At 46.7% G+C, this 26,391-nt stretch overlaps 1 protein-coding gene across 2 annotated transcripts in view; it reads right to left on the reverse strand.

Annotated features, from left to right (window-relative positions):
- Positions 1-26,391, reverse strand: part of LOC142895351 (roundabout homolog 2) — a 47,816-nt gene that overhangs the window by 15,512 nt on the left and 5,913 nt on the right. For both annotated transcript variants that reach the window (XM_076036325.1, XM_076036324.1), the window contains exons 2-9: positions 20,738-21,064; positions 11,320-11,477; positions 9,802-9,922; positions 9,581-9,719; positions 8,171-8,298; positions 4,262-4,386; positions 1,927-2,098; positions 1,306-1,511 (exon numbers count right to left, since the gene is read on the reverse strand). In XM_076036325.1, coding sequence (XP_075892440.1) covers positions 1,306-1,511; positions 1,927-2,098; positions 4,262-4,386; positions 8,171-8,298; positions 9,581-9,719; positions 9,802-9,922; positions 11,320-11,477; positions 20,738-21,064 — 1,376 coding nt within the window. The remainder of the gene's footprint in view (positions 1-1,305; positions 1,512-1,926; positions 2,099-4,261; positions 4,387-8,170; positions 8,299-9,580; positions 9,720-9,801; positions 9,923-11,319; positions 11,478-20,737; positions 21,065-26,391) is intronic.

Consider the following 26,391-nt stretch of genomic DNA (forward strand, 5'->3'; position numbering starts at 1 on the left):
GGTGTTTAGGCAGCGGCCTGTGCGTTCGCCCTTTCCGGGATTTTTCCCAGTTTTCTCGCCCTGAAACAAGCGTTTGCCTTTCAAACTCATCCCAGATTCCCACTGAAGCAACTCTCATCGCCGGGCCTCTCACGAGAACTCTAACTGTTCTCTGCCACTCCGCATTTACAAGGCTTTTGTGTGTGTGTGCGTATGTGTCTTGCACTTCCAGCCAGCCAGCCAGCCAGCCAGCCAGCCAGCCACTCAGCCAGGCTGCCTGCTGGAACCATCATCAGGCCATATGAGATCATCTGCCGCAGCGCCGACCTCTGGCTGACAAGACGGCCGCGGCGTGCGGCGCAGGTGAGCTTCTCCCGATGACATCAACCCGTGGTGAAATATTGATGACGGGAGGGCGGAGGGAGGAACGGAGGGAGGGGGCAACAGCAGGGTAAATATTTTTAGTGCCTCAACCCGACTCGTCATCTCCATGTTCTCTCTTTCGTTGCTTTTTTTTCTTCCTTCCCCCTCGTCACCCTCTCTTGATGCCACACTAATGCATCTCTTCTGTTCCATTGAGCACATTGGCATGGCAGATTTCCCCCGCCTCGGCAGTGCACTGGAGCAAAAGTTAAGTTTGCTGAGCGCCACGGCCAGAGAGAGAGAAGAAAAAAAAAAAAAGGATGAGTGAGGCAGCGGACGAGCACATTCCGGGAAGAAGCTTTAATTAAAATCCGGTTTGATGATTAATCATCTATTGCCGGTCAATTAATGGAAACGACGGAGCGGCCGGAAACGTCCGTCCCCGCACGCAATGACCTCCAGGTGGGGTCGCAGCACAAAGGAGGCAACTGACTTCTCCTCCATAAAAAAAAAAGAGGCGAAACACATTAGCATTTACCAACAAGCGCCTTCATTAACATTACAATTACACACCGCATGAGCACATAATTGCACAGGAGAGATATGCGGCGCCTCAGAGAGAGATTGGGCCTTTGAAACTGGGCCTCGCTTCAACTGTGCAAAACCGAAACTGAATCTACAATGGGAGGTGAGGAGGAAAAAGAAAAAAATTGTTGTGGCAAAACAGGCTGCAGAGGAAGCGGAGGCGGATCGGGCGGATCGGGGGTGTGGGGGTGTGGGGGGAATCAGAAGAGACGCGGCGTGCAGTTTCCGTGCAGGTCTCTCTGCATTTTCCATCCGTCGCTCGGACCGTTTCCCCTTTTAGGAAAATGCCTTTCGCGAGTCATCCTTGTCATGCCCTTTCCAATAAATAGCACTTAATGCGACACACACACACACACACACACACACACACACACACACCTTGATGTCAGTGATTTGCAAAGTGCCATTCTCCATCAAGGTCGTCCGAGGTTTATTTCCCTGAAGTCCGTCTCCGTCCTTCTCCCATGAAATCTTGACTGAAGGTCCTCCAATCACGCGGCAGTGCAGCTGCGCCGTCGCTCCCCGAGACACAGTCTGATTGGCCGGGCCTTGGCGAATAATCGGCGGGACGCGACCCGAAGGACCTACCAGTTTGAAGTCAACGGAGGCAAAGTAACACGTGAGGCGACGCTCAACTTCCTTCTTATGAACACAAAAAGGCAGTTGAGTGGACTGCGCGCGAGTCGGAATAACATTATGAATTCACAAGCCGCTGGAGTGCAAAGGTTGAACGTGAGAGATTAATTAGATGTGAAGTAAGAAAAAGACGGGGAAAAAACAGGCCGTAGAGGAGGAGCGAAAAAAAAACAAAAACAGCTTTATCTGCTGTTTTCAAGCTGCCTGAGAAGAAACCTTTGCAGTCAAGTTCATCGCTCACCCAAAATTGTTTATGCAGGGTCTTAATGGGGCCTCGTTGTTATGCACGTTCGGGCTTCTCCTCATTAGCCCATTTTTTACAAAGTCAAAACAAACACGCCAAACTTTTTTTTTGAGTCCCACCTCCTTCCACCTCCAGCAGCGCCTTGGTCAGCACGCTCCCTGCCACGCTGATGGCCTGACAGATGTAGAAGCCCGAGTCCTCCGGGTGGACGTCTGCGATGGTCAGCTCGCCGCCCATGGAGACGGAGTAGCGGCCGGACTGCGAGGGCGGCTGGCCGGGGAACAGCAGCATCTGAAGTGCACACAGCAGAAAGGCATCATGGGACGGACTTCTTATAATGCATGGATTTGGAACGCACAGGGGAAATGGATGCACTTTAGCCTGCTTTGTACTTGTATTAATAAAATGAGCTAGACAATAAACTAGGACGACCACAGAATTTCAGTTTTTAACTAAAGTTTTAAACAAATATTAACAGTGTTTAGAATAATGTTTGTGATTTTCCCCGTTTGAGTTCCTTGTCAAGCATGCGCACCTCTGCATTGAGTGATTTATATAAATTAATCATATTTTTTAGATTTTATCTCCATTGATCTTGCAGAGTGCTCTGAAAATGTGCTCCTTCCATTTTGACCTCTTTCCCCTTCGAGTTTCCAAAGTTCCCAATCCTACAGAGCACTGCATAAGAATTCCAGTGTACCTAGACTGTCTGTTCTGCTCTGTCTGAGCACAAACGGCAAATAGAAATCCCAAAACTTAACGCTTGCCAGCCTTTCTTCGCCCTGAACAAACACAAAACTAATCAAACTACCAGCTGGCACAGCCACACTTCATAGCAACACCAAAGTGTCGTCATATTAGAAATTTTCCAGTTTCACTTTTCAGAAAGCATGTGCTAACACATGCAAGTGTGTAAACCAGCTCTTTGTGATGTCACAAAGGGCACCGGCAACTCACAGCATCCCGTTCCACCCATTTGAGTTTTTGCAGGAGACTGCAAACAGAGGGCTAAATTTGCCATTGCTTGCAGAACTAACCCCACAAACCCAAACCACACGGTTTCATTGTGCAAATTTGCTCCAATGGACTCAGGGCGAGAGAAAAATATGCAAACTAAGGTTTCTCTTTTTCATAGTTCTTAAAGTTCCAATGTTTGGAATTATTATGACATGCAGCAATTAGCTATTTAAAGTTAGAAAGAAGACCAGAGGACTTCTTGCAGAGAGGGACTGCTCTGTCTGGGATACACACCAGTGCTTTTCCACGGCCTAATCACCGTAGCGCAGGCCGCCTCCAAATGGCATCACCACTGCAAGATGGCAGCTCACATATCAAAGGGGTGTTGTGTTAACTTCGTCTTCACACTGCCCGAAGCTGTTAAACTGGACTGGAGTCAGTGTTCTTTGCCTGCACTGAGGATTTTCTCCTGGATCAGAACTCAAAGAGCTGGAGCTGTTTTTGGTGTTTTTGGTGTTATTGGTGGCTTCATCCACAGACGTTTTTTTTTTTTTTTTTTTTTTTTAGCCGTCCAATTCGCTCTCTCTTTTTTTTTTTTTTGTAAGTGAGATGGATGTGGAGGAAATGCGGGGGAAGGGCTGCACATCAATCTATCCAGCCATCCATTTCATTCCTCTAAGAGGCTTAGACTACAGTGGAGAGACCAAGGTTATAAGGATACACGTAATCCCCAAAATACAGCAAAAAAAAAAAAAATCTCTCCAAACGGCCGAGCCATCCTTTCCGCCGCGCCGCAGACGGATGCTTATTCACGAAAAAATCTGCCGGCGAACTTCCCACTCTGCTCACTGACAAGCTTTTTAATACATCCCTGAAGCAGCCCCTGCAAGCCGGTGATCCGGGCCAGCTGGTGAGCAACGCCGTATTTATAGACGACGGGCAACAATGCAAAAAGCAGTGTACCGTTTGTCCTTAAGTTTCCCTTGAACCTGCCAAACCTGATTTACTTCCCGACACCTCTTTCATCTTTCCCACCTCCCTCCTCCAAATCCAAATCCTCGCTCTCTAGCGGTAGGAACGTTTCCCGCCAACACATTTCTGCTCTGCCGTCCAACTTTTCTTTTCTTCTCTTTTCTTTTTTTTTTTTTTGGTTCGTTCCCCACGTCTCCGTGCCAGAATGCGGAGATGCTGCGCTTCCCTTGATGATTTTGCGCTAGATTTGTCTAGATTGAGTGTGAGCAAGCAAAAAGCGAACAGCGTGTTAAGGGAGTTAATTAACTCACTAACTCATCACCTCCGACTAAGAGGAAAGTGTGAAATTCTGCTTGTATACAACACCGTGCACATACAACAACAACGCAGAAATTACCCCAAGGCTTGTTGGAAAACACTTGTTTATACATTTACCCATTAAGCGACTCTTAATCAGCGCTTTACACTGTAAACTCACCAGGTCACCATGTTGCTAAAACACAAATACGAGGCCTCACTTCCTACCTGGCTCCCCTCTTTCTGCCAGAATATGGCAGGCGGAGGGTTTCCTGTGGTGCCACACTGGAAGGTGATGCTCTTGCCCTGCGTGGCAATCTGGTCCCTGGGCCTCATGGAAATCTGAGGAGGAACTGAAAAACCAAGGGAGGATAGAAACAGACAATTTTAGCTATTTGAAATAGTAAAAAAAAATAAAAATAAAAAAAATAAAAGTTTAAATCAATAGCAAGTAAAAGGCCCTGCATTTAGAATCGTACTCATCAAAAACCCAACCTGCCCATGTCCTGCTGCAGGTGTACTGGGGATGGAAATATTTCCTTCTACACTCAATTAGCTGCATTTTAATTAAAAAACCCAAAAAGTGACTCTTTGAAACAGCGTTTCCGGAATGTTAATGTAAGTGTGGCTGCAATAACCCTGCATCGGTGGTTACAGACTGAACAGCTCCGTAAGAGGAGCACTTAACAAGCCGTTGATCATGACGATCTGACAACAGACAGAACGCTTTCTTTGGAAAGAGACTCAGCAGCGCCTTCATGAACGAGCATGAGACAAAGTCCAGCCACTGCGGTTTGAAAAAGACTCAAAAATATGTTGCCTTCACTGACTCATTGAATTAATAACACTGCACTATTAAAACTTTTAGCCACTTACTGAAGAATTAATCACAAGGCTGAAAAAATAATCAGAACACTTTCAAGAGACCTGTTTGGTGTTTTCGTGCAGAATACATTAAAAATCACTTTCGCAAAGACTGAGTGGTATTTTCACAAAAAGACGCCAATTATGAGTCTATGACAACAAGCGCTGCTTTTTTGGGTGAAACAAAATACCTGGCAGGTTTAGAAGCAGCAGGTTTTGTCGTCCTTTGTGCCCAGTGTAAGAAAATCAATACCTCATGTTGTTGTTGGTTTGGTGCTTCTATGCTGCCAATGTGGGAGGTCTCAATCGTCATTACAAGATAAATCGCCACCAATTGTTAGGAATGTGAAAACATGGCACTAACAAAACAAAAAAACCCTATTTAAAATAAATCTATTAAAATAAATTTACAAACAACATTGTTTGTGTGTTTTTTTGTTTCAATTTACTGTGTTTGTTCCTGCAAACCACAAGAGACCCACCAGTTGGGAATCACCAGATGACAGCTGATTCTGTCTGACTTAACTCAATGCGACTGATTTCAATTGTAAACATTCAAGTTTGTGTTATCATCAATATGATTCCTTTTCTCTTTCCACACAAGTCAAAGCCTTGTCAAACATGTTTGACTGTTGGCATCCAGCACTGGGCTGCCTGTGAGAGAAGTCCAGTAATGACTGGGAAAAAATGACAGCAAACAGATGTTGTTGCAGTTTCCAAAGACCAGTTTGTGCATCTGTGGCAATTACAAGAGCTGTGTAGGACGTATCGTACAGGATCTACCATGAGAGGATTGACAGAGAAAAGAAATGAGCTCATCCCCCTGCTGCTAACTCATCAGCTCTTAACAAGCACGACAGATCAACTTTTAAAAAAAAAAAGAAAAAGAAAAAGAAAAAAAACCTTCCAAGCTTTTTGATCCTACGCACAACGCTGACATCGACTCCGTGTCGCCCCGAGAGGTAAACAGATCATCGCGGGGCAGGCCGGCGCTGCTCTGCGATGACATTTACTACAGTTATTTTGGGAAAGGGCTGGCAGAGCCGTCAATTTTCAGCCCGCGTTGGCTCGTTGCCTCAACCGCATCGCAATCCTCTGAAATTTACGCAGAGCGCAGCCCCTCGGCTTCCCCGTCTGAGTAACTGCCTCCCTCGCTGCCTCGCCGTTAGATTGGGAAGATTTTCAAGCCCGCTCTCGTCCTCCCGACAAATCTCTTCCTGGCACAAGTGTGCAAGGCTCCTTCACCTAGCCCCACCCCCTGTCACAAACACACACACACACACACACACACATGGCTGAGACCATTAGAAGAGATTTTAGTCATCGTGTTGTGTCCTCAAGCTCTCAACTTGTTCCCAAACGCTTGGATGAAAACCAGAGAGTTTTTGTGACTATTCTTTTTCTTGTGACGCTCCTTTCCCCAATTGTGCGTGTGTGTGTGTGTATATATGTGTGAAATCAGTTGTGTTGGTCTCACACAGTGACTTATCTGTTTAATGCCGTTAAATCCACCTCACCAGCCCGGGAGCCAGCGCAGCTTTGTACAAACATGTTGTTGAGACACGTCATTCCTGATTGGACCAAAAAAAATGCCGCTATCGGCGGGGGATTATCAATCTAATGGAATATTCTATATGCAATGTTGATTCTCTGTGCATTTGGCCGGTTATCACAAAGCTCAGATTGTTCAACATCTGCCGTTTTAGGATTTAAATACACAGATTTTTTTATGTTAAAGAGGCAAACGACATTAAGATGAGGTTAGAGGTTGAAAATATATATATATTTCAATATATATATATATATATATATATATATATATACATATAAATATATATGTATATATATATATATTGAGCAACATCAATGATGTTCTCATCTCTGATTCACGTCAGGGTGTTGTCTACAGCCAAGCTGACCAGCTGAAGGTTATACTGAAACTCAAATTGCCGAATTTAAGTGACTTTGAATGTGACATGGTCGTTTGCGGCAGACAGGCTGGTCTGAGCCCGTCAGTCACACTGATTGATTTACTGAGATTTAAACACACACACCTATCTGGCAACAACAAAACAGAGAAAATGTTCTTGAGCTAAAAATTTCATCACAATACCAGAGGTCAGAGATGAATGGCCAGACTGCCAGCCAACAGGCAATAAGCAGTAGTTTACAGTTTTTAAATGACTTTTTTTTATTTTTTTATTTATTTTTAGGGCTTTCTTAATGACTGGAAATCCCATCATAACGCTAGTGCCTTGCAGGACCACGACTGATTTTTAATTAAAAACCTTGCAGCTCCATTTTGTTGTAAATCAAAAGGGATTTCCATGGTGTCACTGCATCCTGACACACTCGCCTCCGTGCAGCAGATGTGGTGTGGTCCCGAGCCCTTAATCTGCTGTACATTCACTCAGCGCGTCTCAGGCTTACTTAATGTCTGACTGCAGCAACAGGCGCAGCTTCTCCTTTCGCGACATAGGATGGATTCGATTTTGAGGGGGAGGTAAAATAAAAAAATAAAAAATCAAACACACAACAGAGAGGAGCACAAATGAAATTAAGAGAAGAATGGAATTAGACCCGATGCAGGCTTAGAGGGTGGGCCAGCTGGAGCGATGAAAGTGTTGCAAACATGACAGGGAGGAATGGAAAATTAGTCAGACGGAGGAAACTTTGGGCCACAAAACAAAAGGGGGGGGGGGGGGGGGGAAACAATGGCCACAAGAAAAAGAGAAGCGGCGGGAAAAAGAAAAACTGCTCGGCTGGATTTCATTTGCGCTGATAAAAGCATTAGCGCTCTAAGTCGTCTGAGACTATTTAGACCGAGAGGGAAGGGAGGAAAAAAAAGGAGGGCTAAAGGGGGGGGGCAATAGGAGGGAGATAAAGGGACAGGAAGCCTGCTAGAGAGAGAGCGAGAGACAGAGAGAGAGAGAGAGAGAGAGAGAGTCATGTCTTATTAATAGTGGGACTGCTCTCTGGCAGCGAGTGAAAGCACACATCTCCCAAACATCTGTCAAATGGCGTAATCCATACGGTTTAGCATAAGCTCCTGGCAGGAGCCGCTGGACGGCCACTAGCATGAGATGCACTGATAGAAAAAAAAAAAAAAACAGAGGGTGAAGGTGGGGGTGGGGGCAAGGGCACTGGACAGGAAATGGGAGCTTTGCATGGCACTGCCGCCGTGAGACGAAGGGCTGATCGGCGGTCGCTCGCCGTCTGGGCGTGGCTCAAAGCGCAAAAAAAAGGTTTGATTTTCCTGCGCGCGCTCCTCACCGTGGACCTGCAGCATGGCCGAGGCCTCCGTCTTGCCCACGCTGTTCTCCGACGTGCAGGTGTACGTGCCCTCGTCCTGCTCCCGCACGCGGAACAAGCGGAGGCTGTTGCCGTTGCGGATCTCGAACCTGGCGGCGACAACAGAGGGGAGATAAGGAGGAGATGGTGGAGGAGCGGGCGATAGCGCTTATCGTAGCGCAAATGAAAACATGCAGCGTGAATTCCTTTCTGTGTCAAGCGGCCGCGCGCAGGGGGCCCCTTTTATGGCGTCGGGGGGGGGCACCGGTTGAGAAAGGAGAGTGAGGCAGCAGCGGTGGATGAGATGCGACGCTGAGACGGATTTGGTTGAGTTACAAAAATTCTGCTGTCCTGGAGAAAAAATCCAATCAAAGTATCGTGAGTCTTTTCAGGAAAATCTGAATTAGACGACCTCAAAAAAAGGATATCTTTCTGCATAATCTACAGAAGTGCTGCCGAGTGTAATATCTGCTGTATTATGAAACTTGTTCTTAATTGCAGTCCATAAATGTGAGGCTGCAGCTCCAGCGTGGCCGCCATTAAACAGCTTCACTAAAAAAAAAAAATGTAAAAAAAAAAACTGGGCGCCCCTAATTTACTCGTCTGTCTCTCCTTCCCCTCCCGTCTGCTTTTCCTGCCGACGCTGGAACAGTCGGCTCCACCCCCCTCCTCATCCGCCTCCTGCTCCTCCTCCTCCTCCTCTGTCTCCGAGACGCTCTCCGACGGTAATGAATAAGTAATAACCATGAGTGTGGTCCGGACCTGCCCTACATGCTAAGTGTCATGAGACGATGGATGTTGTGATTCAGCGCCATTCTGTTAAGATCATACGTGATTGGACTGGACACGTCGCACGCGGCGGCTGCAGTGAGAGAAACACAATAAAATCATCTGTGAAGACGATTTAAATATCAATAATGTATTTCTTTATGTCTTGCGAGGCGGGTTGGGTAACCTAAATACATAATATTGTCCAATCCTTTTGCTGAATGTGATTAAAAGATATGTTTCTAACTTTATAGAATTAAGTTGGAAAATATTTTATTTATGAAAATGGGCAGATTATTTTTTTCTATTATTATTACTTTCCTTTTTTGTTTTACCAGGTGGAGCTTAATACAAATAATGAGTGAAAGGATGAGCCTGGTCACAGGAGGGACGGCTAAATTTCCCTTTTGGTCCACAACATTAAAGAATTTATAAAAGCAAAGTGACAGACAGTCATGAATTAATCAGCAAATTACTGCACGTGTGTTTTCTGGGTCACGCTGAGTTAATAATCCAACACAGGCTTTGTCTCCGCCAAAGCCGCATCCCTCCTGCAGCCTTACGAGACGGCTGCACGCATCAGTGCAAGCCTCCGCCGGTCGGGCTCACGGCCGTCACGCTAACCTCCCACGGGGAAGCTCCCCTTCATCCTTCCTCCAGCGGACGGTGGGGGCGGGGTCACCATGGACCTCGCACAGGAAGTCGACCGTCTCCTCCTCCATGACCACCTGGTTGACCGGCCTCCGCACCAACACCGGGCGCTCTACAGGACGCGAGGGAGGGCGGGGGGCAGTTTTTAAAGTGTTCGCTCACTCAAAAGGTAATCAAACGGATCAGGAGCTCACCGTAGACCACCAGCTCGGCGGGGTCGCTGTCCCTCTCGCCCACCATGTTTGTCCCGACGCACACGTACATCCCGGCGTCGCTCTTCCTGGCGTGAGAGATCATCAGTTTGCCGCCGCGCATCTGCAAAACAGCGGCCGTGACAAACAGGAGATTACAGGGGGCGCTGCGGATGCCAGCTCAGTGCTGATAGCGCGGTGTGTAATAGAAAAATAATCCACATATGGATTTTAATAAACCCATCATACCTCACATGCAATTGTGAATATTGCAGGAATATCCTTGCGGATGAATCGATAAGACTCCAACTCATCCTCCCTGCCACCCCCAAACCGTAAAATGTGAGCGCTTGAACGCCTCGGAAAATAAAAAGACAGCCGACGGGAAGTGACTGCTAGCCTAGCTGCTGCTAAACAGTTGTGGAAAAGGCTGTTACAGTGGAAGTTTAATTAGATCTGGGTGGCATTTTAACATCAAAAGGAGAACAAAGAACAGCCCTACAGGTTTTTCTCACTTGACAAGAGGTTTTCACTGTGTTCCCAACTGGCTTTGGAAAGAGTTTAGTGAAGCACGTCAGCACGTAGCGACTAGCCATGGGGTAATGAATCTTTGAGCTCTTGCCACTTCACTCAAGTGGGATTTTTTTGAACTTGATAAAAAGGAACTTCTTAAAACCAGGTTTCAAGTTTGTCTTTAACATTGTGTGTGACATTTGTGAGATGAATCCCAAGTGCGATGTGCCAAATTAGTGTAGAGGAGACGCGTAACAGCACTTTTTGACTCAAGTATAGGTCTTTTTTCACCACACTGAATAACTATTACAGTTGAAGGTCCTATTTTTCCTTTTCATATTTAAAGAAAACAACTTGGTGACCAAATCGAACATCTTAGCACAAATTTTTTTTTGCAGCAGCAGCAATTGCATTTGCACAAAGGATCTGAGGACCTTCACAATTGCTCGATTGTCAGCGCTGCCTCTCAACTTGCAAATTTCAACGTTTTCGGAGAGAGGGGAGAAAAAAAAAACAGAAAACGTCCTTCAAAACCCATCAGAGAAAGTGCAGCTGTTGATTTTCCACATGAGGAGAGAGAACAAAAGTGACAGCGGAATCAGGGGCATTTTCCAGTCCATAAGAAAACCAAGGTGTCCGCATTAACTTTAATGGCCTATTGGAACTATTCTCAGGGTAAATGGGTAGAAATTGGTGTAAATGTCTCTCTCCTTGACTGACTGCCGTCGCTAATAAGTGCAGGCTGTCTAAAAATGTCTTCAAGACAGAGCCATGCTGTTTTGGATTCAGTTCAATGTTTGTTTGTTTTTTTGTTTTGTTTTGTTTTTTTATCTAAACTGGTGTTTCATCTACATGAGAACACCGTACGATACCAGAAATAAGCTGCATTTATGAACTGGGATGGAAACTCGGTTGCGAAAGGGAGGCTTCAGCAGAGTGTAAAAGGTTAAGTAGCGTGTTTATTTGGAATTAGGTGCTTGACTGCCTCTGTCCGACGTCTGAACTCACGCTGATGCGCTCATCCTTGGTGCTCACTCGGACGTTGTTGCGTTTCCAGGACACGGTGGGCTCAGGGTGACCTCGGGGGGGCACGCACTCCAGCACGGCGGGCTCCCCGGCGGCCACCACCACGTCGCTCGGCGCCTGCCGGAAATCGTCTCTGAGGACTTGCAGGAAAAGGGAGGAGAGGAGAAATCAAATTGGGCCGTGACACGCCGTCTGTCTCGGCGCAGTTTAAACAATGGGCCGGAAACCCGAGCCGCAGATCGATGGACAGAGACACACGACCGGTACAATCAAAACAAGATTTATTTTCTTTTTTTTTTTTTTTTTTTGCAAGGATGTCTTCTTGCTTTTATCAGGAAACCGTATCCCACCGCCACGGGTCTGGGTGAAAGCGAGCTAATGGCGAGGAAGCGAATTATTGCGTGTGCACGAGCAAAATAAATAAATAAATAAATAAATAAATCAAAAATCAAAATCCCTGGCAACGGCCGACGTCCTTGTTGGACGGCGTTCCCGCTTTTAATGCTTTTCCAGGACCGCGTCCCACTCTGCCTCTGTCTCTCCTGTCGGAGCAGATGAATAATGCACCTCCCTCCGTCTAACATGGAGTAAACAAATAACATCACATTTATAATTTAGCCCACGTGTGAAAGGGGAAAAGCGCGGCCGCCGCATTAATGACGGCGGTTCTTGGATCTTGTTTGCAAATGCTGCCTGAAAAGCTTTTGAGTTCTTCCCCTCCCCAAAAAAAAAGAAAGAGAAAAAACAGCGCGTCCTCGTGTCACCCTGAAGTTTTGAGCCTCCTCCGCCCCGCCGATGCCACGCGCGCGCTTGCTAACACATCACAACCTTTTGACGGCCTATCTTCTTAATCTTGTGCTGAGATTGGCAGATGAAAGAGTCGGCGTTGAAAATGTGAACTCGTGCATTCTCGCGTGACCTCCAGGGCGGAGAGCGAACCCAGATGCTGACGGGCTCACGTTCACAGTTGCGCACACGCGACAAACAAAGCCACGCTGGACCACATCCAGCTGCGTCTCTGCGACGAGGGCAATTATTTCAGCCCTAATGTGTCGATATCAAGCCACATCTCTGACACATTAAAAAAGGATAAAAGATAATCTGCTTAATTTTCAGGGAGACGGTCTTGCCCTACAGCGCACACGTAGCAGGCAATGATTCAGCCAACGCTTCGAGTAAATTACCCAATAAGGGATTAGCAAGCGTAATGACGTTTGGCGGGCCTGATATTGACATTTCAAAGGATCATACACTCGTCTTTTTTTTTTTTTTCTATCAAATGATGCAACGGTGTGAAAGGTGTGAGGAACAGATTCAACAGTCACTTCATTGAGTCGATTTATGAGCAGGAAAAGCAGTTTTGCAGATTTAAAGCGCAGAAATAGCTTTCATTAAAATTTTGGGCAATATCAATCCAGCAAATAAAATTAAAATCCAGCAATTTACCTGCTTGAGAAATCCAAATTTAACTTAGTTTACCTTCCACGCTCTCTCATTCATCTCCCTCCCCTTTCTTCTAGAAAAAAAAGGAAACACCAGGAGTCTCTGTCCTTGGCTGAAAATTGTTTTTTTTCCTCATAAATGAATAAATAACTGGTCACCATTGCTTCAAATTGTATAATTAGATGTTCCAGTAGCAGACCACTGCTGGCAGTCTGGCAGGTGTGTTGCAGCGGACGATCACTCGGCGTCATCTCACTCATCACTCAGACTGATTCGGTCCTTTCTGGCCCAGTTCAACTAATCACTGCAGTTGACTCTGCCGCTGCAATCCGAAGCACATTAATTATCCATCACACCTGACAGGTCTGTGTGAACGAGGCAGCTCCGGCCTACCGACAGCAGAATTATTCTGACCCGCAGGGTTTCAGTGAAATCTCCTCTGAAATGGGATCCATTACAGCGATCAGAGGAATGGAGATGGAAATTCAGATGGAATTGTCTTCGGTAATCAAACAAAGTTTTTCTTTTTTCCGACTCACATTACGACTGTGTCATTATTGATTTTAACTGAATTTTAGTATGCCTTGTCATATATTTTATGTGCTTCAAAGGCACGGTGTGTGAGACGCAGTGGACACAGATTGCGACATTTCCAAGTGTCCTTGAAGCCACTTCACTGAGAGACGGAGACCAAACACTGGCTGCCAGGGAACAAAATTTTCAATGAAGATTTCTGTGTTTTTCCTGTATTTTCAAATGCTTTTTTGTCTTGGATTTGAACTCAAAGTGCACATTTAAAACAGAAGTGCTCTTTTAAACTGCAAGTTGGCTCGTGAATGGTCCTCTTTGTCATAACAGGTAAGCACGAAAAACATTAGGATGAGCTATACATGGAAGATTTTATTTCTATTATATTTAATACTTTGCATTGGCCCTTTAACAGGGTACAAATAAGAACTGTTTTTCTTCATTCTTCAAATAAAAATAGCACTGGCATTTATATTTTGCCCCCCCCAAAAAAAGTGCTTCACATTCTAAGTTCAAATTAAGTGTCTTATTACGCTGATGTGACATTTAGAATATTACCTCCAAAGAGTGCTCTCACCTCCTTCAGTGGCTTTGAAAAGTTTTTGAGAGAAAAAGCCATGGATCTATTTAAAGCCCTAAGGTCTTTGAATCGGAAGATTTCAAGCGTGACTGAAACATCGTCAACAGCTGTAAAGTGACTTGACATGAAGTTTGTCGTGCAAAGGCTCGGAATATTTTACCCTTGAAACTTTTTTTTATTCTCCCCATGGCCTTGCACCGAGGTGATATTTTTTTTCCTTCCTCCTCCAAGGAAACAGCCAAGAGTGAGAAAGATGCTCGCAAATAGCAGCAACATCTTGGATGAGGTAGGCCAGGCCTGGGTCTGTTCACCAAATCACCACATTGCTGCTCACTTAGCTGCCCGCATGAACTGCTCCGTGGAGCTGTGGGGCTAATTGAGCGCCGCTCTATTTTTAGACTTCCAACTGTGAGTCCTTGTCAAATGGGCGCACGGAGACCTTTTGTCTCACTGCCACCGTGACTGAAGTGGCAAAAGTTACGGCCAGAGAACTAAGCCCTGCCCCACACCTTAAACTTTTAAAAGGCACACCCTTCCAAAATTAAAAAAAAAGTGGGATATGTGAGGGGTTAAGAGGCAGCCGAATACATATCCCTGACACCGCCGCTAACAAAGACTGTGCAACGGGAGCTGCGGAACTTTCTTTGAAGCCGCGTTTTGGAGCTAATGCGATCCCTCCTTGTGCCGACTTGAAAGCTCGCTACGCCAAACACTGTTCCCCAACGGACGCGATGAGGACGATGATCCCCGTCACAAAGCCGAGCAATCTCCCCGCGAGCGCCGGAGATAGCTCGACTCCTCTGACATAACCAAAGCAAGCCTCCCAAATAATCCCTCTAAACTGCCCCGGCGCCGTGGAGCGTGGCTACCGCCGGCCAGCCGAGCTCTGACCTCGCCCTCCTCCACTTGTCACTTCCCGCGCGGCAGCGCCGAACGAATTGCAGCGCCCTCCTCCCCCCTCATTATTTCTCGGAGGGGCCGCCATTAGTTCTCATAACTTTCATAAATCAGGGATATGCAGGATGAGGAGATTTAATCCCACAGGGAATATCGCTTCGCTTGATTTCTAAGTGACATTTATCTCTGTGAATGCAGAGGGGGGGGGCTGCAAAAAGGCCATCTGTCTGGGTTTTTTGGGAGGGTGAGGGAGGAGGTGAGTGGAAAGAATAATGAATCGCGAGGAAAAACAGTGGGTAAGACGCATCGTGACGGGAAATCAACGAAGAATTCATTGCTTGGTGAAATCGCTCAACCTCGCAAAGATGTCGCAGAGTTTGGAAAAAATGGGGGAGGGGGCAGGTGAGTTTGACAGCCAGGTTCCGTGAAAGGGAGGAAACGGCTTTCATACTCGACGACGACGCTACTGGAAAGAAGAGACAGTGTGGGCCGGACGTGTTTTAGCAGCGTGGGCGGCTGGACAGATATGATTCCATAGACAGAAGGGTGAGACGATGGCCGAGATGTGTGGGTTTTTTTTTTCCAGAGCCCGAGATGACCCGCCACCCGGTTCGCCACTGCTCTTTTTTTCTTTATTATTATTATTATTATTTCCGAGGGCTGTAAACCCGTTAGGGACGCGCTCTAATCCCATTGCCATGATACTGCCCTGTCACAGCTAATGGAGGCTTTGCATACAGAGAGAGAGCGAAATTGCTTTAATCCATCCATTGTGCGATTGTGTAGATGGAGGATGAAAAGAGACTCCGGGGCCAAACAGTCTTTGTGGCGCGGGGGGGCGGGGGGGGGGAGTCACAGCTGTATGTTCAAAGAAAAAATAAGTCTCACTTCTAGATTCTCTTTGTTTTGTCTTGTTTTGTTTTTTTTTTACCGTATCTGCAGAGCTCGGCAGAGCTTAGATAAAACCTGTACCGCACCGATTTGCACAATACAATGCGATTTTCCAGCGTGAAGGAAGATATCCGTTGGAATTAAACATTCCAGCGGTATCAACCAGGGGTAATTCAGCATTCCAGCCGCGTGGACGGCGGCCGCGGAGGCCGAGACACACGCTGTAAACACAAGTTTGATTCCCGCATAATCCCTCATCAGGAGTAAGAGGAACATCTGGCTCCAAAGCCTTTTAAACAACTTTTATTTTTTATTTGTCCTACTTTATTCTAATCCTTTCCGCACCACGTGACCGTCTCCTCGCCCAGACGGTCAGACCTCCGCAAATTGCGATGGCGAAACGCAGACGCTTCCCACTGTTTGTCCTGCGTCCTGTTTTATTAGGCAGGATGTGCTGGATTCTGTCTACGCCCCCACTCTGTCTTCTGCCGGCTCATCCGCGAGGCCGGTGAGCTGATCAGAGTCTTTTTAGAGCGAGTGTGAATGGGAGAAGATGCGGGGGGGGGGAAGTGTGGCTACCGCAGGCTTTTACGAGCGAAGCGGGCTCTGGGCAGAGGCGTCTCATCGCAGCTGTACACAACCATCAATTGTGCATGTTGGAGTGTGCGAAATTCATTTGAGCACAGAGAGGACGTCACCTCGGCTGGAAACAGCCAATTTCCAACTGAGTGTACAAAACGAAAGCCATCCTGGTTATTGAATCCCTGTCCTGTTTTGACACAAGCAGGCATGAATTAGAAAAGCCTGGAGAGAAGAAGAAAAATAATTTCCCCCGCCAACAACATGTTTCCGTGTTATTGGCTGAACACTAACGACCGTCTTCTCTTCTCTCCTCTCCTCTCCTCTCCTCTCCTCTCCTCTCCTCTTCTCTTCTCTTCTCTTCTCTTCTCTCCTCTCCTCTTCTCTTCTCTTCTCTTCTCTTCTCTTCTCTTCTCTTCTCTTCTCTCCTCTCCTCTCCTCTTCTCTTCTACCCCACAGCTTTGTTGGGAAATAAACATTATGGCAATCGTCATATTTAAGGCCGAGTCCAATATCGTCAGCTGCAGTGAGACTCAACCCAATCCGAGTTATTCAACAGAATGACAATCTATTCTTTACCTCTAATTCAATTTCAGAAACTGCTGAACGTTGCCACGGACTGCTGTTCAATCAAAACTGCATAGTCTATGAATACAAACACACACTCAAGGCAAATGAAAGATAAAAACATTTGTCTGTGAGCTAATATGCTGTCTCACGGTGATTATTGAGGGTTTGGACTAACAGGGTTCGATGGACCAAACCCTGTAACAAGTCACCCCCCCCCCCCCCCCCCCCCACCCCGGATGCTGATGAGCAGTGCTGCTGGGATTACACCATAAAAGTAATCCAACTACTGATTACTGATTACTCCCTCAAAAGTAATCTAATTACTTATCTAACTACTTTGTTGAGAACATCTTGTTTCTTGTTTCCTGCACATAACATACAACAAACCGCAATATTCTTTTATTTAGACGAGATGAAGTCAAAATAATGTTTGTACTTCCAGCTATCAAACGCTGTTTTATCTTTTGCCGCCGCCAAGCTTGTCTTGGTGCGTCGTCGCACACCAATGACGTTGCATCATCAATCCATAACATTGTTGTTTTCGGCCGTTTTTCTAAATTTCAGGCATTTCGTGGATAATAAAGACATTTTTAGCTTGAAAAATATTCCAGAAAAGTAATGGAATCATTACTCGATAAAGTAATTATGATATGATTACCATTTTTGCCATAGTAATCCCGTAGCATTACTCTGTTACTTAAAAAGTAGTTTAATTACAGGAGTGGATTACTTCGCAATAGATTACTCGGCAACACCGCTGAGACGTGAACAGAACAGCGAATGCTGGACCATGACTGATATCCTCCGGGCACACGTGGAGTCATTTCATACATTTTCATTGCCTGATTTTGGGGCTTTTCTCCAAACATTTCTTGGCAGTTTAACGCTGAAACATACGACCTCTCTGGTGGGGTCTCGCCCGAACGATAACTTTTTCTCGTCTGCGTCATCTTTTTTTTTTATCTACACAAGCGCCGGATCAGCAAGAAAGTACAAAAAAAAAAGGGGGGGAGAGCGAGCGGACGTCGTGACCATTATTCACACCCAGAGGTACTGTATGTGGGTAGGGGCGAGCGAGGGGGAGCGAGTGCGGACGGCGACTACGGAGGGAAAACTCTTTAGTCACGCAGCACAATGCATTATGTATCATCCACGGCCGGCTGAAGAGCAGCCAACGTGGTGAAACCAGGGAGGGGTTTTTTACGGTCAACGTTGGCCGCCGCCAACTGGGAGAAAGTCAGCGGTGGGCCAGATGCGTCTGTATTAATTACGGCTTGGTGGGAGTTTTAAAGCTCCTTTCCAACCCCGGCCCACCTGTTGTGCCCCGGACCCGTGCCTCACACACACACACACACACACACACGCACGCACACACACACACACACACACACACATGCATTTGTGAAGGACCACCAGCTTAAAACTGGCCCCTCATTAACAAGGCACCAACCCTCCCTCCGCTCGCCCCCCCCCCCCCCCCCCCCCCTGCCAGAGCTAATTGGGTCACTTCTTGCCCCACAGTCAGCACATCCTCACACACAGAGGAGTGTGTGTGCGTGCGTGTGTGGTGGGGAGGGAGGTGGGGGGGAGGTCTGGGACCACCACTGAGCTGCCATAACATATGGCCCCGGCCGAGCCCGAGGCGGCGAGATTAGAAATAAAACTGGCACTTATTACAGAGCGTTAGTCACTGGGCGCCTGCAGGTGAGCCGTCTCCGTCACCGCCGCGGCTCCAACTGTAATCTCCCGCTGCTCACAATGCTAAATTCCATTACGTGCCATTTAAGAGAAAAAAAAAAAAAAAAAGGATGACAGTGCGGGGAAAGAGGAAAAAGGAAATTTGCATTAGCCGCCGTTGCTTATGGCTTCCAATGCAGTGCGTCTGACAGAGGCGTCCCTATTTCTGAACACGGATGAGCTCAGTCAGCCGTGAGAGCGTGGACGAGCAGTGGCAGCACAGGGGGTGGGGGTGGGGGTGAGGTATGGGGGGCTCAATATGCTGCCAGATAAGACGTACTGAGCTCAAATTGCTGTTTTTTTTTTTTTGTTTTTTTTCAAGCAGCATTATTTGACCTCGCTCCTCTAATCAACCCGCTGACTAATCTATTAGCTCGTGCCAAACAGAGCCGCAGATGAGCCACTCTGGCACAATTAGGGAGGGATGAGACAATGGCACGTGTCCGGGACTGAGGATGGAAAGGGGAAAAAAAGAAAAAAAAGAATAATAGGCACAGGCACGGCTCCTTGTGGGAGCTTCTTCTTCTTTTTTTTTTTTTTTTTACTTCAGTGCACTTCCATAGAGATAGCAGGGGGGGGGGGGAGAGAGAGGGAGTGAAATAAAGGAGAAGCTTCCCTGCTGCACTCTGCGGTCGCGAGCAACATGCCTGCACAAAGATAACCGCCTCGGCTCGCACATGCAAAGGACGGAGGGGACACCGGGTTGACGAGATAGTAATCTGGCTGCCAGCTAGAAGATGTGACAGTTTGTTGCCATTTTGTCGTTTGCTGTTGTTGTTTTCTTTGGCCGAGCCAATCAAGCAATTTTCCTAAATACGCCGCTTGTTTTTCCACTCCGGTGCCGCTCGGCGCTGAGGGCCACGCAGGTGGGAGTCACGTCCTCCTCCTCCTCCTCCTGCTGCTCAGCTTTCACCGGGAGACGTCAGTTTGACGGACACCACCCCAAACACTCGGAGCCCGCCCGCAGCAATCGGAGTGAATTTGCGCGGCATAATTAATCGCGCAGCCACAACAGGGCCGGGCGTTTGAACGCTGAATTGGCTTTTGAAATGTTGCCGGCGCTCCTTTGCTGATTGACGCCCGCAGGACTTCCTTTCATCGCGGCTATCGGAATCCTGTTCTGTTTCGCTCAGAGTTGGGATGCTGCACCTGTGCCTGCTGGCTTGTTGGCCAAGCAGCGACAAACTAAGTGGAACTTAACCCTAATAAACACTGACGACAACTGTATCCACAAGCAATTTCTTGTCAATGTAGCCGCTGCGGAAAGGTCAATATCGCCCAGACCCTCTAAATTTCCTCTTCAGAGACGCTGCTGCTGTGATGTTTTATTCAAGGTGGAACCAATCTAAATTGTGTACTGATTCTGTCTCTTCAAGGTATTTTCATAAGCCCCTAACCTACTGATCCCAATCTTCTTTCTTTTCTCTGAGACCGAATATTTGTTTTTATTCCATGTTTCCCAAAAAATGAGCTGTGGTGCCAATTTCTACCCTGAGTTATTGATGCCAGAAGTAATAAAAAAATATATATATTATTTAGATGCTGGTCTAATCTCACTGTCAAGTGATAATGATGAGGATTATTCAACACTGTTGTTGGGATTACTCCATAAAAGTAATCCAACTGCTGATTACTGATTACTCCTTAAAAAGTAATTTAATGACTTATTTAACTACTTTGTTTCATAAGTAATCAATTGCTAATGACTTTAGTTAAAAAGATAAAGTAAGAGTTGAGAACATCTTGTTTGCTGCACTTAACGTACAACGAACCACAATTTTTAGCAGTGCATTTTTAGCTTGCAAAATATTTAAGAAAAGTAATGGAATTGTATATAATTACCATTTTTGCCAGAGTAATCCCCTTACATTACTCTAATACTAAAAAAAAAAAAAAGTAGTTTAATTACAGTAGTGGATTACTTAGTAATAGATCACTTGCCAACTCTTTTCAATACATTTTGCCTGGCGACTGTGCTTACCAAATCTACTAAAAAGTAAATATTTACATTGCAAATCATTTTTTAAAAAAAATATCACCGTAAGCCGTAAGCCACTGCCACTGAGATCTGGGACGCAGCCACAGACTTCCAGCACACACTGAGTCACAGCTGTAACCCCTGCAGAGGCATAAACACACACTTTGAGGAGCCGAGCCGATAACACGCAGCCTTACTGGCGACATCCAGCGAAGCGTTGCGGCTGATGGCTTCTCCCAGGTAGTTGCGGGCGACGCAGGTGTAGACGCCCTCGTCGGGTTTGCTCCGGCGGCCGTGCACGATGCGCAGGAAGAAGAGCGCGCCGCTGGGCAGGAGCATGCGGTGGGAGCGCGGGTCGTCCCGGTCCGTCTCCACGCGCTCGCCGTCCTTGTACCACTCGATGGCCGGGATGGGCCGGCCCTCCGCCTTGCAGTTGAGGGTGGCGGGTTCCCCCTTGGACACGATCAGGTCCGAGGGGTCCTCCACAATCCTGGGCGCGCTGTCTTCATACCGCGTCCGGGACCCTGTGACGATGAAAGAAAGCTGTTTCTGGTGCATCTATTAAAACAGTGGCGGCGGCAAGTTGCCCTTTTTCTTGGCTTTATTTTGCACAGAAAAGCATAAGAACGAGTGAATAATTGCTCTCTTTGACAGTCGAACGTGAAATCAATGGGAGACATCATGTTTTTGCAACAAATCCAGCCTTGGAACAGATGCAGACGGTGTCTGTTTGTTCTTATTATGAGCGCCAGACAGCAGAATGGCAAAATAATAATAATAAACGGAGTGTTTTTTAAAGCTCGCACCGTTTCTCTCGGATGGTGTGGAACTTGGCAATCTCCATGTCAATCTGCGATGCTCGGAGACGGAGAGAAAAGAGTTGGTGGAGCGCTGAGAATGGGACCATACATGGGAAGGCTTGTGTATTGAAAAAGAGGGAGAAAGACCCCAGCAGACAGACTGAGCGAGGCGGAGCGATAACTCCCATATCCCTCTCTCTGGGGATCCGTCGCTATCTTTTCCCGGCTGAGGGAGAGACGGTGCTTCAAGTCATGAGGTAAGCTTTTAGAGCACGACCAAATGTCTCTGGCAGTGTGTTACAGTTAGAAAAATGAATAATTCAAATCGCTGCCGCTTTCGGTTTGGCTGGGAGGAACAGATGGTCTCCTGCTCGCACACGGTATAAAAATAAATAAATAAATAAAAGAAAAAGAAAATGAAATGGTCACTGTGCCGCTGATTATCGCGCCGCTCGGTCCGAGGCATTATTTTTCAGCGCGTAATCTACGCAAGCTTCAAAAATCCTCCATTATCATTGAAGACGAGCAATCGGAAAGTAACCCAGTGACACACATGTCGCCACGGCGGCGCACGCCACCCGATACATTATATTTAAATCTGAGGCACGGGGGGGGGGATAAAGCCGCACTTTGCGGCTGTAAGCAGATTTATGCCTTTTCATGAACTCATTTTGATCCCCCGCGGTACGACGGCGGCACCGACGCCACCCCCGACCTGAAGTTAACATCTAGCGTGCCATCTGACCGCTCAATACGCCGAGGCCCCCCCCACCCACCCACCCACCCTTCCACGCCCCCCGGGGGTCAAAAAACCAGATCGGCTCCGAACCCTCGATGTGGATGAAAACCAACTGAGGCATTAACAACGTGCCAGTGGCTCCTGACACAAGTTGTTTACAATGCGGGAACAAGCGCGAGTCGTTTCATGCTCAGCCGGGAAGATAATCCTACAGGGAAAAAAAAAACAAAACACCATAGTATTTCTTTTTGGATTATGTTCCGTCACATCTGTAAAGCATGTGCACAGCTATTGTTTGCCTGCAGGAAATTCCCTCTTTTATTCCCGACGAAGTGTCAGCGCGCCGCATCCCCTGTCCTGGTGGTGAACTGAGGTTTTCGGGAGCGAACCGAGGATGCAGGACGGTCTCGGATTCCAAGTTGTGTAATGCGGTTACATCACTCTGAAACTGTCCATCTCCGACATAACAGGATTTTACAGCAAAAACAAACAGGGCCCGAGGCTGGAGCGCTCAGATTATCAGCGGGTTGAACGTTTCTTTTTTGCTACCATTTGACGCGCATGTCCGGTGCCTTTCGAGGCGGAACCCAACGGTTAAATTCAAGGGACGCAAGCGCTGGTTGAGTTCATGAGGTCAGCCCGACATCGTCAGCGATGAGTCACTTTTAAAGGTAATATGAAGGGATGACAAAAGGAAATGACAAAAAAAAAAATACTGAAAAAGGCGGTGGAAATTTACAAGGTAACAATTTTGCCTTGGAAAAACAAAGATTTTTATTTTTTATTATTTTTCCTGCAAAGCTGTTCCGCACTCAACAGCCTCCGACAACGACGGGTAATTTCGATTTCCCCCTTCAAAGGATGCTTTGCATTGGTAAGCACATGTATGGAAGGGGACAAAAGGCAGATGTCATCCTACATGGTTGAGTATTAGAATTGAGTGTTTTAAAGACGGGCACAGTTTGTTTTGAGCAGGAAAAGAAGTCAAGGACGGACAGAAAAATCCAGTAGATAGTGGAATAGTACAAAAATTTAATGTCTCGCCGGAGTTGTGTCTTCTTATCAGACAATAATGATAACCTGGGACCTTTAAAATCAGAGTCTTAAGTTAGACTTCAATGCTGCAATTCACTGCCAAAAAGTTATGGGACAGCAACAAAGACCTTGCTCAAAATTTCAATTTACTTTGGCAGCTGCAGGGTTACCAGTCAGCATTGACATTTTTTCTTCGCCGATACAATTCTCGCATTCGGTCAGGCACGGAGCCACGTTTGAAATTCACTTACAGCCGTATTTTGAGGGGTGGGGGGGGGGGGCAGATCGATGTGAGTCGCACGCCCGCTCTTTTACTCGCTCCATCTCAATCTCCTGGGGGTAATGTGTGGTTCTTAAGGCATTAAATGCTCTGCTATGTTTACCAGCTTGTTGCTAACTGTGCCTGTCTGCCGTTTACTGCTGAGCCGTTAAGGAGAGCAAGTGGCTTTTTTTTCTCCCCTGAAATAAACGCGCTTGCTGTGGCCGCGAACAGCCATACGATTCTATCGTGCTTTTCAAGAAGGGGAAGGTGTGCAAAGGACGAGGAAGGCGCAGGCAGACTACGACCTTCCTGCCAATTAAATGTAAACTACGTGGAGTTTTCAGTGTACAGATAACCCTTGATGTGGAATTCCTCTGGGCACATTCTATAATACGAGACACCGTTCATCGCGACATCACTATAAAAGCCCGGATGCCTTCTATTGGCTTTCGTTTCTCATTGAGTTACAAGAGGGGTCGTTGATCGTTGGGTGTTTGTGTGTGCATGCTACACAGCCGCGTCCATGCAAGGCGAGCCTGCTGCTTTCCAGAGAAGCCAGCCTTGTCAGAGAGCAACAAAAGCAGGTCCGAGAGGCGAAAAAGTTGACAAGCAGCGTCCCGCCCGCCCCCGAGATAAGTATGCAATCAGGGAAAAAGTCTGTGGCACCTTGACCATGACAGCGATGCATTTGCTTGGAGAGAGGGAATATCTTCACCGTAATACCGGCTTTATGACAGGAAAATTGCGGTGCAGCGCTTGAAAGCACCTTTCAGCAAAAAAAAAAAACCTCTGGCAAGTCCATGTGAGACACCCAAAATAAAAGACACACACACACACACACACACACACACATCTACACACACCTACACACGCACACACACAAACACAAACACCTTTGAGAATAATAAGGATGTTTTTGAAGGCCCAAGAGCCTCCAGAACTCTTGAGAGACACGAACAAAGCGCATACTGAAGCTTTAATAGTGTGACTGATAAATATTTCCACCATTCTGATGTATATACACTGGCTTGAGGCCGGAGAGTTTATGATAACCTTGCTGGATTGGTCAGATTTCAACTCTGGATTTTCACCCGTGCAACCGACAATAAAAAAAAAAAACACTTCCCACCTGTCTCAAAAACCTTTTGTATTCCACAAACAAAAGGCTTCGTCTAAGAGGCACAAAGTGTGACGGAGGTTCGGTTGTACAACAGGTGAGAGGCTGCTCTGGAAAACCACAGAAGGCCGGGAAGAACAAATACTGTGGGTTGTAACAATGGCTGCTTGCTGCTAAACAGATTATTATTGATGCTGCTACAGCGAGCTGGATGGCATTTTCGCATTCACAAGAAGAGAACAATGAAATGGCACAGAAGGCTTTCCCTCAGTGGAGAACATGTTCGTGCTCATCCCTGGCTGGCTTTTGGCGAGAGTTGCGTAAAAACATAGCCACACTGCTAACGTCGGCCGTCGTGGGAAGCTTCTCTCTGACTCTTGTTCCCGACTGGTCTGCTTGGATTTGATGCACAGATTGTTCTCTCATCACTCTACGAGTCCTGCCTCTTCTTTCGAAACGCCTTCTATCGAAACGTTACCACTCAGATGCAATGGGATTTATGAAACGGGCTATCGGCCGTGTCCGGTTAAGTTAAAAAACAAAAACAAAAACAAAAAAACAATGAATGACTTGTCTTGTTGACCGGCTTCACCATCATCAAGAACAGAACTGGGTAAAACAGCTTTTTCATCAAATGCACCAAATGTCTGGAATACATTTCAAGCCATGTTAAATCTAGTTCGTTTTTAGCTTGTAATACCTTAGCTAACTATTAGTGTGTTCTGGTGTGTGTAGTAAGTCATCTGTGGTGCAGTTTGTGGCCTTTTCTTGTCTTTTGTGTATCGTGTGCCATCTGTCTTGGCCAGGACTCCCTGGAAGAAGAGTTGTTGTAACTCCATGGGACCCTTTCCTGGTTAAAGAAAGGTTAAGTAAAATAAAATAAAATAAAATTTTGCTCAGAATCTAAATGTTGTTATACACTGTTTCAATTTCATGAGTTAAGCGTCGTCTTTCAAGTCTGCCGAGATAATAACCGCCTCCGGAGTATCAGCATCAGACCAAACACAGAAGCTCCACTTAACAACAAACAAGCCGAGCCACACAGACACGGCAATGACAGCAATACGAGACGCGGGCTTAACAGGACCCCAGCCGTCAACGTCAGCGAGCGTATTGATCCAAGGTGCTCAGTATTGACAGACGCGTTGCACTGGCTGTTGCCCGGCACCTACTAAGCGCGTTCAGCCTTTTGTCCGAGATCCTCAGCTGCGTCAGAGCCGAGGACGCGACACGCACACACACACACACACACAAAAAAAAAAAAAAAAAAACGCACCTGAACTTCCACCACAGTCCCCAGACCAACACTATCCACAGGATTAGATGAGCCTTGAGCTGTCACGCAGTGCGGACCGTAAATGAGTGTGTCTGCCTCACGCAAGGCTATCACCCACTGGTAGACACTCAAGGCCGCCCAGCGTACAAATGAGCGAGACAATGGCGCGAGTCAGAAGAGTTGCGAGGCGAATTTAACAGCTCCATTCAGGTAAACACCCGAGTTGATTGTTTCTCTTTTTCCACCGGTGGTGATTGACGGCTTTGTTCTCCTGTTTTGTTTTTCAAATGATTGAATTTCTACTGACCGTTTCCCTCTCTATCAAACTATTAGGCATGAGTAGCACAAAAAGCATTTTTCTCTCGCTAATTAAAGTCGCCAATGGGAGAGGACCTCTAATGGCCGGTGCAAAACCACTTACAGAAATTTCTGAAAAGCGCCTCTGCCTGGCTCTGACAGACTTCTTCCCGATTTGAAAGTCAAATCTGATCACATGTGCCTCACTGTTGTCATTCACCCCCGGGGTTATGTTAAACCACTTTTTCCTCCACGTTTTCATCTTCGCCGTCTCCCAATGAGAAAATATAGGCCCTTTGGCTGCTAAATGCTCTCTGTGTGAAGC

This window comes from Nelusetta ayraudi, unplaced genomic scaffold, assembly GCF_046127955.1.
Source record: "Nelusetta ayraudi isolate G7.1 ecotype Tasmania unplaced genomic scaffold, CSIRO-AGI_Nayr_v1 ptg000048l, whole genome shotgun sequence".
NCBI classification, from domain to species: Eukaryota; Metazoa; Chordata; class Actinopteri; order Tetraodontiformes; family Monacanthidae; genus Nelusetta; species Nelusetta ayraudi.